The sequence below is a fragment of the Ictalurus furcatus genome, chromosome 2 (assembly GCF_023375685.1).
Source record: "Ictalurus furcatus strain D&B chromosome 2, Billie_1.0, whole genome shotgun sequence".
Classification (NCBI taxonomy): Eukaryota; Metazoa; Chordata; class Actinopteri; order Siluriformes; family Ictaluridae; genus Ictalurus; species Ictalurus furcatus.
This window is the reverse complement of record NC_071256.1, coordinates 29754950-29774090: the sequence shown is the minus strand read 5'-3', so window position 1 is coordinate 29774090 and position 19141 is coordinate 29754950. Positions and strand designations below refer to the sequence as shown.

The window sequence follows — 19141 nt, the reverse complement described above, 5'->3', positions numbered from 1 at the left end:
GCAAACAAGAAAACAAAAAAAAGCTAATGAGATAAATGAAGAAGTAGATCAACAAGACTGCTGGGGATAAGCAAACAGTATTAAACAGGTATGCTCCACCTCAGACATGGCCATGGGAGCTCAGCAGTTCTGCCCATGTGACTATCAAGGTTGTGTGTTAGTGATGTGTCGTTTGGGTATGAGTCGACTCTTTGAGTCAACTCTTAGGTGAACACTGTGAGCGGTCTCGCAATAGATGCTTTCATGGATACATACAGTGCTAATGTGACTGAAATGCCTCCAGTGGATTTTAACATTACCTGATTTATTTAGCACAAAATAACGATTTTGAGTTCTAGTGAGAATGTTGAATTTCATCTGTGTGATCAGCAGGTAAAAAATCTTCTGTCTGTCAGTGCAGTATATAACACAATGCAAAGTATAATGTTATATTGTTAACCAGAATGTTGAGTAAGATTTTATTGAACAATTAATGCAATAGATAGTCAAAGACTTTGGCCAGTTTGGGGGGAAAAACTTCAAAGAGCCATTTGGGCGCCAAAAGAGTCAGCTCTTGTTGGCATTGACTCACTGAATACAGCCAGAATTCCCATCATTTCAAATCCCAGGTGTTCCAGAGAGCTGATGTTGGGACCTTTTGAGGCAAAGGCCCTTAAACCCCATCTGTTCATCTAAATCATTTGATTTTATTCTGCTGTTTTTAATGTGAATGAAACTTGTAGTAGGCAAGACGAAATTCATTGAGAGTTCCATTATGTTTGTTTACTATTTTCTATGAATATTTTTAACCGGCTTTTTTTCATTGGCTGAGCCTTATTAGGGTGTGGTCACACCAACATGCTTGGTAGGAGAAGAAAAGGGGGAGGAGGAGACCGTTTTTTGAGGGAAAAAAGAGCATTAGTTTTTAGGTGGCTGAAAAAAGGGCCAAGGGGAAGGGAAAAAAGGCAGCTCCTGCCATGCAGCTAGTGTCCTCTTTCAGCCATTATGCACTCAAACAGCTTAAGGCTAAAGCCCTTAGGGAATTGAAGAGCAACTAAGAAAATCTGTGGATCAACAGACGCATTGTGCTCTAATGGAACTAAATCTGGAATGTTTGGGGCTCTTTTGTTTACAAGAAACAGGAAGCTCAAGCCTTTTTTGACATGCAGGAGAAGTTTTGGTGAGAGGACTCTTTTTTTTTGTGACATTATTTTTTGTAGTTTAAGTCTTTATATGCTGAATTTCTACCCTGGCTTTTGCTGTTTAATGTTTGAGCATTCAGCTTTATTATGAGGAAAATCTTTATCGAGTAATATTAAAATTAGTGTGATAAAGACATCCTGCCTTTAGTTACTATAGGCTGCTTCTTTGTAAATATTTGTCTATAATTCAATTTGATTTATAACCACTGTGCAGTTTGCTTTTCATATTTTGCATGTCCTAATTTAGAAAACAGAGTACATCACACACTGTTATATGTACCATGTTTGCCTGTAACTTCACAGATTATTAGATTGTATGTTACATCTAACTGGCCATAGAGTATGACAGCTATCACCAACAACAAAGTCCTTCCATCCCATACACAGTATGACTAAGATATCAAGAGCTGATGGATTGTATTTACAAAAATACAATAATAATGCTACTATATGAAGTATCACCCATTCATGGAGTAACCAGTGCTTGAAAAATGTTACCATTCAACTAAACTGATTTTCAAAAAAAATAACAATGTTATTAGCGCCACAAACAAAATACTATGCATCAGTTCTGCAGTTCTCTATTAGTTAAATTACCAGTGCTCTGTAAGGCTAGTAAATTATTTATTAGCAGATTGCAGTATCAGTATTCACTATATTATAGCATTATACTGTGGTTCTATTTAGATCCCCAGGAATAATCTATACTCCATTTTTACCTAATACTGTATTTTCATCAAATAAACCTATTCCACGTGTCATTTGATCACTGAACTTTTCTAGAACCCCACCCAGACCGAGCCTGAGACAACTTTCCACGAGGGACAAAAACAGTAATATAGGTATAGTTAAGTTGGATAAAACATCATTATCATTATTATTATTATGGAAATATATATTGCAGATTGAATGGAAAATTCTATGGCAACTTCAAAATCAATCATGTCCCACTCTTTCTGAATTACACCCATCTTGCATATTTACTTATTTTCCTGATGCTTCTAAATGGCTGATTAACAATCCCCTTCTGATTGTATGGCTGACATGAAAGTACAGCAAAACTAACCTCAGGAAATGTATTTTTTTTAAAAAAAGTATAAGCACTCACGTGGCCCTGGATTTGTGTATCTGAATGTGTCCTCGTGTTGGAGTTCTTCCTCGCTCGTTCCGAGGCTCATTTATCTATAAATTCATTATAGCTCAGTGTTTTATCAGGGAAGGCTGCACTTTGCCCTTGCTGACAGTTTTATTACCCAAGTGATATGAATAATAACTGCATTACACCAGAGACCAAATACAGCACATTTGCAGGTGTCTAAATGATGATGGTTTCCAATTTGGAGGACACGTCATTTTGGGTGTGTCTCTAACAATACAGACTAGCCTCAGTGTTTGGTAATGTGTGGAAATAAAAATAGAAATTAGGCACAGAGAGATGAACTGATGAACTTCTTCATGGCGTGATATTATTCTTGAACGCTTTAATATGCGAACCCAATGGCAACTCTTCCTTGTTCCAACAGAAATTGCTGTACATTGTTAATAAAACTAATACAACAATACTGAATCTCCTTCAAATCCAATATAGACCACTGAATGACACACATTAAAGAGTGGTTGCCTCTAGATTTGCTTTTTCACTGATTAACATGTTCACATGAGACCAGATAGATATAGAGCCATAAAAGGAGCCAGTACCCATTTAAGGAGCCAGTTACAAAAAGACTGGAAACATGGCTAAAGAGGATTTCAGCTTGTATTAATACGGTAGGCTATTATTGGCTCTTTATGCTGGACTTTGAGCAAGTGTCACTGATTTACTTCACATTTCCACAGCTAGTCAGGTTATCTCATATGCACGAAGACACTAATGTAATAAGACATACCTAACACATTGCAATAATTCAATCATTCCTCTTCAGTACAAGTTTTATCCTGGTTAGAATCACGAGGGATCCGGAGCCTATCCCAGGAACACTGGGCATGAGGTGGGAATACACCAGTCCATCTAATGGGAACCGTTCACGCACACATTCATATACTCATTCACACCTGGAGGCAATTTACTGTAGTCATTCCACCTACTGGCATGTTGTGGGAGGTGGGAGGAAACCGGACAACCTGGATGAAACCCACACGGACATAACAGGGGAGCTGAGAGGCGGCAAGGTTAGCTGCTGTACTACTGTGCCGTAGATGGAATGGATCTAATGGATGTAACAGACTTAAGTGACTTTGGCATCTGCAATGCTCCTGTACTATACGCCAATCAGCCATAACATAAAAACCACTCACAGGTGAAATGAATAATTATTTCATGACAGTGGCACCTGTCAAGGGGTGGGATATATTAAATAGCAAGTGAACAGTCAGTTCTCAAAGTTGGTGTGTTGTAAGCAGGAAAAATGGGCAAGTGTAAGCATCTGAGCGACTTTGATGAGGGCCAAATTATGATGGCTAGACGACTGGGTCAGTACATCTCCAAAACAACAGGTCTTGTGGGGTGTTCTCAGTATGCAGTTGTTAGTACCTACCAAAAAAAAGTGGTACAAGGAAGGACAATCGGTGAACCGGTGTCATGGGCGCACAAGGCTCACCAATGTGTGTGAGGAGCAAAGGCTAGCTCATCTCGTCCAATCCCACAAAAGAGCTACTGTAGCACAGATTGCTGAAAAAGTTAATGCTGGCTATGATAGAAAGGTGATGACACACAGTGCATTGCAGCTTGCTGTGTATGTGGCTGCATAGCCACCGACTGGTCAGAGTGACCATGCTGACCCCTGTCCAACACCAAATGCACCATGCACCATGGAGCAATGGATGAAGGTGGCCTGGTCTGAGGAATCACATTTTCTTTTACATCATATAGTACCTGGGGGAAGAGATGGCACCAGGATGCACTATGGGAGGGATACAAGCCATCAGAGGCAGTGCTGGGAAACATTGGGTCCTGGCCTTCACATGGATGTTACTTTGACACGTACCACCTACCTAAACATTGATGCAAACCATGGCATTCATGCAATGGCAATGGCCTACTTCAGCAGAATAATGCACCCTGCCAACTACAAAAATTGTTCAGGAATGGTTTGAGGAACATGACAAAGAGTTCACAGTATTGACTTGGCCTCCAAATTCCCTCAAGTGGATTGAGCATCTATGGGATGTGATAGACAAACAAATCCAGTCCATGGAGTCCCCAACACGTGACTTACAATACAGGACTTACAGTATCTGCTGCTGAAGTCTTGGTGCCAGATACCACAGCACACCTTCAGAGGCCTTGTGGAGTCCATGCCTCAACAGGTCAGAGCTGTTTTGGCAGCACAAGGGGCACCTACATAGGTGGTTTTAATGTTACGGCTGATTGGTATATGGTATTGTAAAGGAAAAGCATATGGCATTCATGGTGATCTATACTAAATTCCATGTCATGTGAATAAGATGTGTATAAACTAGGCAGCTCAGACAAGACAAAGGAGAATGGTGAGGATCATGCAAGAAAACAAACTGGGCAAATCACACCCAAATTCTACACTGGTGTGCAGAATGTCCCCTAAGAATGCTTTACTCATCAGACTTTGTATTCAATGCGCTACAAGAGCTGAAGATCATGTTGGGTGCTGATTCTGTCTGCGTAGAAAAAAGGTTTGTTCCCAGTGGGCACAGCACATCAAAACAGGACTGCTGAAAAATCAGAAATGTTCCGAGAGTCTTTATGCATCATGCTGTTGGAAGGATCAGAATTTGCCAATGGTAAGAGGAACGTCATATTACTGAACATGATCGGAATGGCACAAACATCATTGATGACCAAGAAGAAAACACTTGGGTAAGTGCTGTTATAGGAAAATAATCTATGGCAGGGTGGTGTAATGCAGCCCGAGACAAAGCAGAGTTACTGTTGGAAAATAATCAATTTAAATTGATTATTTTCCTAGAACACCTCATGAAGTATTTTATTCATATTATACCACAGCCATATGCCACATCCTACTTTATCAAGTTTTACTTACATTCCATGTTGTGGAACATCTGGTCTGTACAACAAGTTAGTTATTGTTATCACTAATGTTATAGCAGATTTAAACATTCCTTCCCTCAAAAAATAAAACAACAAAAACAAAAACACTGCTTGTCATGTTACAGAGAATCCAATAAGCTCCAAAGTGACTCTGCCATAAATGTAAAAGAAATGTTTACAGAAAGCTTTAACATGTCAACAGTTATACATTTTCTTTGCTAAACAGAACATTTTGTGATCATTTAATTAATAGCTTTAGATTACACAGTAATCAAGTCCTAGTGAATTAGCTGTTACTGTAGAAATAATAGAGAAACACACAACAGATGCAGCAGTGATTATTTTCCTAATCATTTTGCTGTAAAATACATACTAAATGTGATGAATTTTGTTTTATCTGGCATCAATCGCCAAACTGTGCTGAACTCTATACATACATTACCACAGACAAAGGTGATGAAAAAAATATTTTTTAAATCTACATTTAGGCTCATTTTTAAATGTCCTAGTTGAAAAGATGGCAGATGACAGTGGGTTTGACAATACTGTTCCTTCACCATGGCCCTGATATTATTTGCCTTTCTGTGAGGTTCTGGCCACTGATTAACTAAGCCCCTTACTACTGCAGTCAAATAAATAAATAAATAAAAAAGTCACCACGTAGTCCCAGTCCACCTGTACACACCTTTACTAATTACATATTAGTGATAGTGATAAACTTCACCTACACATGATGTGAAAGAAATTGATTTATTTTTTCTTCTGATGGCAAGAAAATAAATACTGAAAAACATGGGTGACATAAATTACTTTATTTGTTTCAGTAACATGTTGTAAAGCAGCATCATAATGACATGACGCATCAGAAAACCTCTGTGCAACAGATGAAAAAAGGCTCCATTCATAACACTGTTTTGCAGCTTTGTTGGCAGGTTTATAAGGACGTGTGTGTGCCTCAGATGTCCAGTTCAATCTTCACATCCATCTCGCTCTTATATTTCACAAGCACAGGTTTAACCTCTTCAGAGAGAAACCTGGCAACCTGTGAGACAGAGGGAGATGAGAAACTCATGTGAGCTGGAAAGGCTCTGGAAATGAACTGTGATCTCATATACTGGTACTGTTTCCACCACCAAACAAGTAATGCTGTTCCAAATACCCCTCATGCATTTGGTCACCCCTCTTGAACAGGCTGCATGCAGGACATTAAAGGTGGTGATAAAAAAAAATAGTGCAGACCATCGATTGATCAAATGCAGTCGTCAGATAACCCGAGTAATGAAATCACATCAGAAGGCAAAAAATCTTCAGAAGAAGTATAGTGAATGTCTGCTAACGTTTATTTCTCTTTCTAAAAGCCTTTTTTCCTGTTATGAAACAATTTAATGGTTTAGATTCATTTTTTTACCCACACACAATGATGCATTCTAATCATTATTTTGCTCAACATTAATCATCTCATCAGTGACCCAAATAATCTGCCATCTTCTAGTTAGGCAGCATCCTGAATAGCCTCTTATTCATTTTGCTTGCGCTCCATGTAGCATATAACACATTGGGGCTTACCATTGTACCTAGTGCCACTTGAGATTTAGACACAAAATACAATATATGGCCAAAAGCGTATAGTGTATATAAACTATATAATGTGTATATACACACACTCACCAAGCACTTTACTAGGGACACTATATTAATACTGGGTAGGACCTCCCTTTGCTCCCAAAACAGCCTCACTTCTTCATGGCATGGATTCCACATGATGTTGGAAACATTCCTTTGAGATTCTGGTCCATTCTTCAGCACTACCTCATCCTCATAAATGGTCTGCACTTATATAGCACTTTTATCTCACTGTGTCTCCACTGTATAACACTGCGTCTCATTCACCCATTCACACACCAGTGGTAGCAGAGCTGCCATGCAAGGTGCTAACTTGCCATCGGGGGCATCTTGGGGTTCAGTGTCTTGCCCAAGGACACTTCGGCATGTGGAGTCATGTGGGCCGGGAATCGAACTGCTAACCCTACGATTAGTGGACAACCCGCTCTACCACCTGAGCCACAGACGCTCCAAAGGTGTACTGTTGGATTCAGATCTGGTGACTGGGAAATCCACTGAAGAACATTGATGCATCCAGTGTTAATGAACATGGTGCATCATCATGCTGGAAGTAGCCATAAGAAGGTGGATAAACTGGTGCCTAGAAGGATGTACATGGCCAGCAACAATACTCAAATAGGCTGTGACATTCAAACCATAACTGATTGGTATTAACAGGCCCAAAGTGTGCCAAAAAAAAACATTTGAAAGAAAACATTTCCCCACACCATCACACCACCTCCACCAGTCTGAACCGTTTACACAAGGCAGGTTGGGTCCATAAATTCATGCTGTTAGTGCCAAGTTCTGACCCTACCATCTGTGTGCCTCAGCAGAAATCAAGAAGTATGCACGTGTCAAGTAGGTGTGCACATGTTCCTAATAAAGTGATTGGTGAGTGATTTTACAACAGATTAAACTACTGTCACTTGTGGCTGTGATTGGGTGTTGGAGCTCCAATTAAAACAAACTTACTGTGTGACGGTGAAACAATCTTATACACACACACATACATACATTCTATATATATATATATATATATATATATATATATATATATATATATATATATATATATATATATATATATATATATATAGAGAGAGAGAGAGAGAGAGAGAGAGAGAGAGAGAGAGGCACCACACTCATTTTAACATCAGGTATGCCTATGTAGTTTTAATTTATAATAATTATTTTTTTTAATTGAGTATTATTTTACTATTTGTGCTGATCATTAGCCAGCACCTGAAAACTAACCTCTAAAACTATCGTAGTATTACATGAATGACAGGAAATACACATGGCCAGGATATGAATAGCCTTTGGTAAAGCATCCGGAGAGAAAACAGGACATGAAGAAAAGGGTGTTTATATTATATAAAGAGAGTAGATGAACCTGTTGTGGTGCTCGGCCAATGAAGGTTTTAGGGTCCAGTATGGCATCTAGCTGGTTAAGTATAGGAGCGAAGTAAGGGTCAGCCTGCACTCGAGCCAAGAAGTCATTATCTCCACCTTCCTGCTTCACCACAGCCGCCGCCTGCTGAGACAACACCCGGATCTTCTCATGGCAATCCTGCTCCCATGGGTAGACAAAGGTGTACAAAAAAAAGCATGTGGTTTACATAAATATATGAAAAACTTAGTGATATATACAATGCACTGAACACTAAAGCTAACCAATCATAGATATAATAAATCTGCATAATTTAATATTGAGCAATGAACAAAAAACATTTGTAGTAAGGCTATAAAGAGGATCGTACCTGCCTGTTCCCTCCTGCCTTCACCATGGCCATGATGATGTTCTCAGTAGCCATAAAGGGCAGCTCCTGACGGATGTGCCTCTCGATCACCTGCAGAGGATGGCAGAAAAGTTTGATTATCAACAAAGCACATGGCGAGAACAAACCCCGGCCTAAAAAACAAGAGTATGGAAAGGTTTAATGTATTTACGTTATTCTGAATGAATTACAGTCTAGAATAAACTGCACACACACCTTAGGATAGACCACCAGGCCCTCAGTGATATTCTGTAGGGTGCTGAGGATGATGTCAGCTGTGAGGAAGGACTCAGGCAGAGAGATTCTCCTAAACACACACACACATTGTACTTAGCAATTTTGCAAAGACTTGCTGTAGCTAAAACTAAATGAACAAGGTAAACTTTCTTATAGTGAAGAGAGAGTTTAGAGGCAAAAGTATTGTTTTATAATTGAAACAAAATAATGAACTAAAATGGAAAAAAAAAACAAAAACAAAATAAAATCACCTCAAAAGACTTGGACTTTAAAAATAAAGTGCTGCTTTTGTTATATTTTCTATTTGGATTCCTTCTCAAACGGTCGCCTCCGATATCACAATGCTTGTTTGCAGAACTTTCATTCACACTGTTGGAGTTAACAGTTACAATCCAGACACTATGAAGTAGGCGGTTTTAACAGAGATTAGCCAGGATTAGACACTAGATTCTGGAGTATGGTCTGGTACGTTCTGACTCGTGGAGTAGAAGAGTTAACGGATAGCCATGTTTAGCATGATGGGTAAAAGTAACAAAAATGAAATGATTCAAATTAAAATTGGATTAAAAATTGCCTGGGAAGGAAAGATTGAGTTGATCGAAATGCAAGTAAATTAAAAAGTCAAGTGATTTGATGAAATATGAGCCATGTTCGTCACTTATCACTAAATATCAATAGCAAAGGCAATTCCTGATCGGTGAAAAGCAGAGAACAAAGAAAAGGACTATTCATTTTGTAGACCAAATCCCATTCTGTACATCTGAGGTAAGCTTGACACTTGGGGGGAAACAACTTTAAAATTGAATCTCATTGAAAAAGTGAAACACACATGCTAAAAATAACAAAATAATCTGTAGGCAAGTATAATGTAAACCCGAACTATTTGCCATAGTATAACGGAAATTATGGGGGAGTTACATGTTTAAAGTAGTGCTGAGTGATTTTAACGATTAATTTGGTTCATTTGAATGAATGTTTTAACATCATAAACTCCTCCTACAGTATGCACTACTCCCAAACACTGCACTCCTAGATTTAAAATAAAAAACGGCAAGATAAACAGGCAGCACTTCGCCGAGGACTGAGGTCATAGCAAAGAAAGGTTCAAATATCACTTCAGAGATATGGAATTGGTACAGGTTTGGAAAGTCAGATGAAAAAAAAAATTATGTAAAATATAATGCTGCATTATACCCTAAACGGTAATTCACCGGTTGGAATTACATCACTTTTGCTCACGGCTTGTTCGACGGTCGAAGTGGGAAAATGGACACCCACATGTTCGTATTTTGTTAGAAACGATCTGCTAACTCGTACAAGCGATGTATAATTTCTCTCAAAAAAATGAGAGAAATTATACACTAACTATATAGTCAGTGTTTTAGATTTAACAAACAAATATGTCTGTATGTTGATTATAATCAGTAGATATAAAAAGTCTACACACCCCTGTTAAAATGTTTTTGTTACGTAAAAAAAAAAAAGTTAAATCCCGTGAGAACCTTTTTCATCTTTATTCTAAAATTGCAAAATGTTATTATCAAGTGACAAACACCCAGAAATGTTTTTGATAAACAAAAAATACCCAATACCCAGTTTGCATAAGTGTGCACACGCTTATATTATTGGGAATGTGTTCAAAATCAACCAATCACATTCAAACTCCTGTTAAATACTAATTAGTATACACCTACCATCAATTAAAGTGACTGATTAACTCCAGATAAAAGTTCAGCTGTTCCTATAGGATTTTCCTGACATCTTTGTAACATCACACTGGAAAAGCCAGGGCCGCAAAGAGCTTACAAAGCATGTACGGGATCTCAATTGAAAGAGAGGGTTACAAAAAATGTTCAAGGCAGTGAATACATCATGGACCACTGTAAAGACAATAATCCACAAGTGGTGAAAATAGTGACACTATTAAGAACAGGATGTTCCTCTAAAATTGATGAGAAGACCAGGAGGAAACTGGTCAGGGAGGCTGCCAAGAGGCCTACAGCAACATTAAAAGAAGTGCAGCAATTTCTGGCAAGTACTGGTTGCTCCCTACATGTGACAACAATCTCCCGAATTCTTCATATCTCTGGGCTTTGGGGTAGGGTGGCAAGACTGAAGCCTTTTCTAACCAAAAAATAAAAAAAAGAAAATACATCCAATCTCCCAAAACCATGTGAAATAATGTGTTATGGTCTGATAATATCAAAGTTGAACTTCATAATACCAAAAGATATCATTATAAAATAAAGCAGCACATCACTAAAAGAACACCATCCCAAGGGGAAGCAAGGTGGTGGAAGCATCATACTTTGGGGCTGTTGTGCCAAACTGACTGACCCGAACCTAAAAAGATTGAATGCGGTGATAAAATCTAAAAGGTGCTTCAATTAAGTATTAGTTTAGGGGTGTGCACACTTATACAACCAGGTTACTGTACACCCCCCCCCCCCCCCCAAAATGAGTCATATTGTTTTTCACTTTAATTAATAGGTTAAAATTTCACAATAATGGTAGAGAAGGTTCTGACATGATTTATCTTGGTTTAATTTTTTTTACATCATAAAAACCTGCCATTTTAACAGGGGTGTGTAGACTTTTTATCTATCTTTTGTATCTACAGTATAACTTATTTAAAGGTGAGAAATACTGATTATTGGCCGATACATGGGCATATGCGTACTTTATTTATTTCTGATGCCCTGCACAGTGATTTGACATCACTCTGTAAATGGAGAAGGAACTTGGAGTTGAGAAGACTACCCCAGTTGCGGTGGCATTTCATGTCACTAAAGACATGGTCCCCATTTACTCTGTGGAGACAGAAGGGTTCACCAAGTACGCAAAAATAGTAACAGTGCCATCTATAGCAAATAGTGCAAACAACAGGGTTTTTTATTATTATTTTTTTTTATTATTTTTTAATATCTTTCATTTAAAAGAATCATTTGCACAATTTTCTATAGATGGTACTGTTACTGTTTTTGTACATCTACATTTTCCAAAGTACATTCTAATAAATAAATTTGAAAAAATTTTATAAATACATTTTATCTCACTGTGTCGCCACTGTATAAGAAAAAAAGATTTTTTTCTGCAATATTGCCCAGCCCTGTGTATATGATATATATATATATTAGTGAGAGTGTGTGTGTGTGTGTGTATAGTACCTGTTTGCACTGTCATCCAGTGTTCTTTCCAGCCACTGCACCGAGGCGGTCTGCAGAGGATCAAACACCAGCGTCATCAGGTGACGAGCGAGACTACAGCAGCGCTCTGCACGCATCGGGTTCCTCTTATATGGCATAGCGCTCGAACCTGCACACATGAACAGAACACTGTACAATAGTTTTACATAAAGCGCTCAGATATGCATCTGCTTTTGAAAAAACACAGCAAAGTGTGCTGCTTCATTTTATACCAAGAGTTCAGCAAACTTTACTTGCCTATCTGTTCTTTCTCAAATGGTTCTTCAATCTCTTTCAGGTTCGCCAGCAGACGGATATCAGTACAAATCTACAAGAGGCACAAAACACTAACACACTCTAGAGACGACCGCAATGATAAACTGCTGTGCTGTTTCACTTCACATTCATAGAATTTAGAGAAAAAAAAAAAAGGATTAATGTAAAACAGCTCAAATGTTCAACAGTGTATAATCAGCTGTGGTGGAACAGCTGGACTACAAAATAAGTGAGTGACGGTCTAGATTGACGGTGATCGATTCTAATTATGATTCATCAGCGTTAAATGAATAAGAAGGCACTGCTTTGTACAAGCCAAGTGAATATTTTGAAAATTTCTATAATGAAAATAAAAAGCAGTGGTGTGTGTGTGTTTCTGCATGACACGAACCTTGTGTACAGAGGCTCCCAGGCTAGCCAGCACAGTCAGACAGTCAACGTCCACTTTACGGCTGTATGTCTGTCCTGTCACTAAATACGAACTAAAACAGGACAATGATGACAAGACGCAGTTAAACCCTGAGGAAAGAGCCCTCATTTATTTGTTATATATATTTATTTGTTATATATATATATATATATATATATATATATATATATATATATATATATATATATATATATATATATATATATATATATATATGTGTGTGTGTGTGTGTGTGTGTGTGTGTGTGTGTGTGTGTTTTAAAAACATTACCAATTTCACTGGCACCAAAAATATTTAAATTTAGACTGACTCATACTTATACATGCCCAGAATCACACACCTTTTAAATCCAGCCATCTCAGTCACCATTCTTTCCAGTTCCTCCACCTGTTAGGGGTAAGAAATAAGAGGATCAATATTAATGATAAAGGAAAGAAAAAAATAACAGCTCAACCCAACCTGACCTCTTAATTAAACAGAACACAAAATCTAATTTAAACGATTAAACTGAGTTGTGCTTCCCAAAAGCTGACCCGCTCAAATTAAAAAGATGCCTAAACATTGGATTGATCCTGCCTGTCTGAACAAAATCAGGTACCCTTTTAACTATAAATAAAATCCATGGACCAGATGACAGATTTATTTTATAAACACAATCCAGTTATTCAAATATTAAACCGATTATGTGAATTTGCACAATAATATTTGAGCTACTTATTAGACCATTTTATGTTTATTACAATGTCATTTGACTCAAGTACTCGATAATAAACATCATGATTACGCTTCATGGACCCCACTTTGAGAAACACAGGCTTAAGTGGTCTTAGGGAGTGGACATGTCCAGCAATCCTATCACTCGGATATCTAGTACCAAAAAGAGGTCGAGTGAAAGTGGATTTTACAGATGCTGATAACTAAATTGGGCAGTACCTTCTGATAACCGATAAATCAACGGATAGTTTTTTTAATTGATTCTGAATGAAAACATAGCACTTGAAGTAAAACATTGCTGAACTTTACTACAAAAATAAAAACAGTACTGACTGTACCATGAAAATGTACTGTACTTTTTTTAAAATGAAATAAAATATAAATATATATTAAATATTAATAAATATTAAAGTAAATAAAAGATACACATCCAAACTGAACCAAAAAGTAACACTCCAAATAACACAACAAAATCTGCCAGCGATAGTTTTTATTTAGCCTCTAGAGGCCGCTCTCATACTGTATAATGACAGCAGACCCTTCACAGCTGCTCCCACAACAGATGAAAAACCATCTGTGTGGATTTTTGCAGAGAACCGATGGTTCCAGCAATCAGTAACCATGCAGATAAACTGGCAAAACCATTCACTCCGTCGACCTCTAGTATCAAACCTACAGTCACCACAGCTTTGACAGTGTAAATGCCTCCTTCACCTCTCTGCTCACAAGGTCATATATTGTGTTCACCTTATCATGATCCCCATCAAAGAGCTGCAGGAAGCTGGCTTGGGTCCCTGTGGTACCTTTCACCCCTCGGAAACGTAGATCATCTCGAGCTCTCCCGAGGCTGCGAAAGTCCATGACCAGATCCTGCAGCCACAAACACGCTCGCTTGCCCACTGTAGTCAACTGAGCTGGCCTGAGACAAAGAGAAAAAGAAAGAAGGAGATGAGATTAAAATAAAAACAGAGCCAAGATCCAATAAATCAATAGCCATTTAAACATAAATGTAAACATTAGTAGTGGTGAGGGGAAACACACTCACTGGTAGTGGGTGAAGCCCAGAGTTGGTAAGTCAGCGTATTTTTTCGCAAAGTTAGCCAATCTATCAATAACACGGGCCAACTGGAGAGAGAGCGAGCAAAAGAAGGTTAGAGATAGGACTGGGTGATATAATGATATAGCAATATTGTGATAAAATTATGTCACAATATGATTTTCTGAGATACGGGGGATCATGATATCTTTTTAATTACATCATTTTTCTAAAAATAAATTACAGACTGGAAGAAACTGATGTTAAGTAAAAATGTTTGTACTTAATCTTTTAAATTGCAAAATGATTTTTTAAAATTACAGATTAAATATTTTCTCTTTGTGTTACTTATTTAAACCAATAAAAATTTAAGTTTAAAAAAATATATATATATAGTATGTTTATACAACAAATTATACAAAATTACACAAACTGCTGTGTTATAACAGGAATAAAACACTTCAGGACATGATGAAGGAAAATAAAAACCTTTGGGTGCCCTCTTCTTTGCATCAAGCAGCATCACACAACCCTGTTGTTGTTTATTTTCCTATAACAGCAAGGCCCATCATGTTTTATTCCATACTAATCAGAGCTACAGTCACCTTGGGCAACAGGATGTTGAATCCATCACGGAGCATAATCAGATCCTAATGAGAGAAGAGATCTGCTTTGAATTATTTCCATCGGTGCAAGCATTTGGACTGTTTCTGTATCACCTAAAATGATACAGCTGCCAGTTCTGGGCACTTTTATATTAATACACGCCAGTTTAGACAGTAAAATATCATTACTCTTCCTCTATAGTAGCAGGTGTGAGCCCCTTCTTACTGTGTTGTCTCCCACGTAACAGGAGGTAGCACCCAGGTGGATGATGGGAGCTGCAGTGGGGCAGCAGTAGGCGAAGGTGTGGACGTGAGCCATGACATCATGCCGAAGTTTGCGCTCCTCCTCAGCCGCCATGGCAAAGTCAATGTCCTCCACGTGAGCCTCCATCTCACTAACCTGAGCGTCAGTGATGGACAGCCCCAGCGCCTGTAGTGGGAGAGACAGATAAATAACAGTTACAACATTCTGGAAGGGTAAAAATCATTGTCTGGTTACATCAGAAAAAGACCCATTACTTTTACACTCCCTCATGTCACACCTGTAAAGGAACAGCTCATTCAAAAATACAATTAAAATGCAATTCCATATCCTTAGAATATGTTTATACTGCTATACACTACTGTCACATGGTCCGAGCTGTGTGTGTGTGTGTGTGTGTGTGTGTGTGTGTGTGTGTGTGTGTATTTGACTCAGTTTGACTCTCTGACATTTACACATTGCATATGTAGTTATTTTTAACTGCACATATGGAATGTGCTACACATTCCTCTTTAAGAACATGCGCGCGCGCGCACACACACACACACACATTACATAGAGTGAATGTTTAACATAAAATCTGTATCCTTAACCTTAAGGAAAGTATGTTCCTGATTATATCCTTACAGTCATGTGATAAACAGTGCCTTTGTATCAGATCCAGCACTTTTTATGTGGCACTTTCATTAACACATGAGAGGAGGGAGGGCACGCATGTAGCCAGAGTGACAAATTCCTGGCATTTCCTTCTCATTTCCAAAAAAATTAATAAATGAATGAATTATTTTTTTTTTTTTTTTTTTTTAAAAAAAAAGAGTGTGCTCTCCATTTCAGACTTTACTGATGCCAATAATTATCTGCATAGAGACCTAGAGAAGTTACATCAAATACCAAGGCCAGTTCTGTCTTAACCATAGTGAAGTATACACTGTAAACCCCAAAAACACCACCTCTGGAAAATGTGCTAAGTGCTAACCGCACTGTCCGGTAGATGAATAACTGTCCTGGTCCATGCAGCTCTGCTCTTATAACATTCCTTATGTCATTTAACGGGGAATAGTTTTTTTTCCTCTAAACAGACCTGCGTCCTTTAGGTGTGTTTTTAGAGAGCGCAAGCTACTCTTTATGTCATGGTATGTTAATAGCATATCCAAAATCAAGGCATATGAACGTCCTTCCTCAAAGTAACGCTTAATAAATTCCATTTTCGCCTTTCTTTAATTCTTGCCAATATAAACTTTTATTTTCTAACATTTAAAGTTTCGCTATGGACAAAAAATGGTTTACACATGGTAAACACAGATGTCCACTAATGTACCAGAAACAAAGTTGTTTACAATTTCTTATTTCCTATATATCTTAATTGACAGATGTGTCGTCCAATCAGCAGTAAGTAATCTATTCGCAAAATATACCTACCCTTTCCATTTTGTCGGATTTGTCGTTGTGTTTTCTAACTTGTTAATTTGTTTTTGTCACTGTGTTTATAATTGGTTATTTTGTTTTCATATTCGCGTTGTGTTTTGCACTTCTCGGCCACTGTAGCGTTTCTGGTTGCGACGTGTAAACTTTCAGACGTCTGAGAAATATTACATGTAATCCACTTCATCTGAGATAAACACCGTGCGAGCGTCACTACGGGACGCAGAAAGTGTCCAATTAGACGGCTCCGTTTTCGACTCCTCCCCCGACTGAAGCTGCAACTCTCACCGATAGGTTACATCCAGCCGCAGCCCAAGTCGAACACACCTATTTACAACGGCTTCGAAAGCGGCTCAGCCAATCATAATCAAGGACTGGAACTAGCCATTTTATAACCACAACTATCCCACCAGGTTAAAAAATGGCCCCGATTTACACCTAAAAGGAGACCATCATGACATCACTATATTTACATCTATATGGACCCTATATAATATCCATCTGCTATAAAGTATGAGTAAGTTGTTTATCAGTTTCACTGGTGGACAAAGATTATTGATACTGTAATTTTAATGAAGGGAGCTATGTGTTGTGGCTATTACATTACATTCCCTTGCACTGCATATAACAGATTTACATTATGTGCAATACACAGTTTAGTCTTTTTATATTTATATGGCAAGTTAGCACCTTGCATGGAAGCTCTGCTACCATTGGTGAGTGTGTGTGAATGAGAACCAGTGTTTTGTAGAACTGCTAAGATTATAATAAAAATAAAATAATAAAATAAAAAAGCTATATAAGTGCAGATCATTTACCATATGTACAATTTCTTTTTTCCGTTCTGTACGTGTTTGTCTTATTAACGTTTTGCACTGTTGTGCACTGAAAGCTCCTATCACGAAGACAAATTCCTTGTATGTACTTGGCTTTTTTAAGCCGATTTTAATTCTGATTCTAAGGATAAAAGCAAGTGTGGGGGTCAAAGGGCATTGAAAATTCACCTGAATTTGAAACACCAAGGTCTCATTAACGCTGTGTTTTCCATAATGTTTTCTGAAGCGGTTTAAAATGTCTGAAGTCTCCACAAGTAGACAGATGGAGCTAATAAAATGACTACACACACGCAATATGCAAGAAAATATGATTATTTTAAAGACATAGCAGTTAAACAAGACGACATGCTTAAGTATAATTGAAGCTCGTGCATGCTGAGACATGCTGCAAGTCAGGAGGAATCACTGACTGGATCATGTGTCTGTGATTTGAGAGAAAGGGATGAGCAGCAGCATGATAAAAGTACTACTTTTTTTCTTCCTTTTTTTTTTGCTGATGATGGAAGTTCACTGAGGAACTAATGTCTTATCTGGAGTATTAGCTTAACATAAGGACTCTGACCTCTAACACTAATCCTCAGGGGTTGGGTTATACTCTATTGTGTTGGAATAAGAGGAATTTCTTGTAGTACAAGGTGCAAGGTTCAGACACGAGGATCGAGTTTCAGATATCAGTTCCTGCTGTGCACAATGCAGATATTCCTTTTATAACCATTCCCATCGTCTATCATCTGTAAGTGCTGAGGGTCTCTTTAAAACTATTTATAGCAGCTGGCAACTTTAGATGAGTCTAAGACAACTTCAAGGTCAAGAACTTCAAGTGTTGCTTTGCAAACAGGACTAATAATAAAGTAACAACTCAGAAGTTTACAAAATAAATGAATGGAATGAATAAATAAATAACTATTCAACCTTCTCTGACTTCGCCAGGTAGATCCACAGCTTCCTCCACGTTATGAACTTTTTTCTCTCACTGAAATTAAAAGCCATTTCCTCGCTGGCGTACCGGGAGACCAGGGGAGAGCGATACTTAATAAACTCATCCTCGGCTTCATACATGGGAAGTAAACAGATGGAGGCTATCAGCGTAGAGTTAAACAACATGCCACGAGCTCGCTTCTTCTTCTTTCTCCTCCGCCTTATGGACTTCCTCGTCGTTTAATATTGCTAGACGACACGCGCATTACCGCCACCTAGCGCAGAAAATATCCCAAACGTCAAGGGCTCTCGCGAGCGCCCCCTATGCGCCCAATGCTGCAGGCTCACAGCAGTCCGCTACCCAACAGTCCTTGCGACAGTCCAATCAAAAAGCATAGGAGGAGTTTCGATTGCAGGTTTTAGCCAACATGAGAGAGAAGAGGATTTTTAAGTGTACGTTTTTTGGTTTAATAATTAACAATGATTTACAATGGAATTGAACTGTAGCTCTAGCTTTTAGTAATATTTCATTATAAATTTCCCTAATTAACCACTCCAAACTTCAAATGAGCAAATGAATGTGTCCCTTAGTTTGTGCAATCACATTTTATTGGTTATAAACTGGTGAGAAA

General features: G+C 38.1%; 1 protein-coding gene across 1 annotated transcript; it reads right to left on the bottom strand.

Annotated features, from left to right (window-relative positions):
- Positions 1 to 5941: 5941 nt before the first annotated feature.
- adsl (adenylosuccinate lyase) lies at positions 5942 to 18839 on the bottom strand. Its single transcript, XM_053613499.1, has 13 exons — positions 18504 to 18839; positions 15298 to 15501; positions 15072 to 15116; positions 14476 to 14555; positions 14178 to 14349; positions 13057 to 13103; positions 12678 to 12768; positions 12269 to 12338; positions 11993 to 12140; positions 8805 to 8895; positions 8571 to 8660; positions 8204 to 8380; positions 5942 to 6247 (listed from the first exon to the last, which is right to left on the bottom strand). The coding sequence occupies exons 1-13, from the start codon at positions 18693 to 18695 to the stop codon at positions 6161 to 6163; spliced, it is 1494 nt and encodes a 497-aa protein (XP_053469474.1). The 5' UTR covers positions 18696 to 18839; the 3' UTR covers positions 5942 to 6160.
- Positions 18840 to 19141: the final 302 nt, after the last annotated feature.